Source organism: Belonocnema kinseyi, chromosome 4, assembly GCF_010883055.1.
Source record: "Belonocnema kinseyi isolate 2016_QV_RU_SX_M_011 chromosome 4, B_treatae_v1, whole genome shotgun sequence".
Taxonomy (NCBI): domain Eukaryota; kingdom Metazoa; phylum Arthropoda; class Insecta; order Hymenoptera; family Cynipidae; genus Belonocnema; species Belonocnema kinseyi.
In genome coordinates this window covers 27,864,311-27,866,108 of record NC_046660.1, presented here as the reverse complement: position 1 = coordinate 27,866,108, position 1,798 = coordinate 27,864,311, and the positions used below count along the sequence as shown (strand labels likewise).

Sequence of the window (1,798 nt, the reverse complement as noted above, 5' to 3'; positions counted from 1 at the left end):
ATTTGTTAAAATATTCAACAATTGAAAATTGACTGAATAACCTTTTTTGGTGGAAAATAGAGTTTTTATTTTGGTGTGAAAATGTATCTACTTTGAAAAAAATTCAATTATTTGTTTGAAACTTCGACTTGAGTGAAAATTTTGTCTTTTGGCAGAAAATTCTTTCTTTTTTTTTTATTTATTTGGTAGAATATTTTCCGAATTTTGGAAAATCAATCTTTTTGGTTGAATATTTTTACTCTTATTGAAAATTCGTCTTTTTTGGTGGAAAATTAATCTTTTTGGTTAAAAATCCATTTGTTTGATTGAACATTCTTTTTTTTGTTTTGTTGTAAAAATTAATCTTCTTGGTTGAAGATTTATTTAATTTGTTGAAAATTTAATTAGTCTGTTTAAACTTTAACTGTTTTATTGACAAATTCGTGTTTTTTTGTTATTAAGAATTTGACTATTCTGACACACTTGAGTGAAAATTTTGTCTTTTTGGCAGAAAGTTCTTTTTTTTCTATTTTTTCCCTATTTTTGGTCAAAACAAATTTAATCTTGGTTGAAAATTGATCTTTCTGTTTGAAAATTTCGCAACATTGATCAATATTTTCAGTGAGTTGTCACATTATTTATCGAATTATAATTTTGCTTTTTTTTTTTGTTGTCTAGATTCGTAAAAACTTTTTCCCACCTCGACCAAAATGGAAAAGACGTCGACCGAAAAGAGAGATCGGAGGAGGAGTAGGAGTAGGAGCAGTTCCAAAATTACCAAATTCCCAAGATGAATTCACTAGTACGGACTCGGGCCTTGGAAGTCAGGAAAGCAAATTGAGTCAAGAAACTGAAGAAATTGCGAGACTCGTCGTGCCGTCGAAAGCGACAGAAGGTATGGACACTGTAGACTATTTTGCGGGAGACAATTTAAAAAATGAAATAAAAATCGAATCCATCGAGAGGATAGGAAATGGAAATAGTGAGGGAAGAACAGCCAGTGTTGGCTGCAACACGGACAACCAATTGAAAGCTGATTTGGTGAAAAAGGAGGAGAAAGACAGGATTTCGGACTCTGATAATAAAATGTGCCTCACCTGCACAGTTAATCCGAAGGACGGGGCATTTTCACATGGAAAAATAATTCATGTTTGCTGTTGCTATCAGTGTGCGACGAGGATTTGGAGGGAGAAAAAAATTTGCCCGATCTGCAACCGAAAAATTACAAATGTGCAGAAAGTTTTCTACAATTAAAAAAAAAAAAAAATGTAGAAGCTGTGTGGGGGGCAAAAAAAAAATACAGTCGAGGTATTTTGCCACTTGAAGGAATCAAAAGTTGACTGCTTTGTAAATTTGAAATTTTTTTCAAACCTGACTTGAATTATTATGAGCGAATTAAAAAAAAAAAAAGAAGAAGAAATAACTGTTATTAATGTTGTTATTGATTGTAAACAAGTGAGAAATATTTATTTTAAAAAATAGAATTTAATAAGTTCATAATAAAATCTAAAAAAATGTGTTACAGAATTTGTAGTTGTGTTCATTCGTTTATTTTAATAGGAAGAGTATTAAAATAAATTTTAAATCTTTATTTTTTATATAATATTTAATATATTATATTTCTCCGTGAATATGAGAAATTTACGAAGTTTCAGATATACATTTTTTTAGAGAGCCTAAAATTTTAAGTAGTCTAAAGTATGTTTATAATTAATTTTATTTTCGAAACAAGAATTTCAGTCTGCTAATTTAATGTCTTCAATGTATTAAAAAAATGAAATTGAATGTTTATTTAAAATATTATTCTTTAGTTTATGAA

At 28.6% G+C, this 1,798-nt stretch overlaps 1 protein-coding gene across 5 annotated transcripts in view; it reads left to right on the top strand.

The window, feature by feature from the left end:
* Positions 1–1,506, top strand: part of LOC117171616 (E3 ubiquitin-protein ligase Mdm2-like) — a 25,999-nt gene extending 24,493 nt beyond the window's left edge. For 4 of the 5 annotated variants that reach the window (XM_033359085.1, XM_033359084.1, XM_033359086.1 and 1 more), the window contains one exon: positions 658–1,506. In XM_033359085.1, coding sequence (XP_033214976.1) covers positions 658–1,233 — 576 coding nt within the window. In that variant the 3' untranslated portion in view covers positions 1,234–1,506. The remainder of the gene's footprint in view (positions 1–657) is intronic. The other variant, XM_033359088.1, reaches the window with a different exon arrangement.
* Positions 1,507–1,798: the final 292 nt, after the last annotated feature.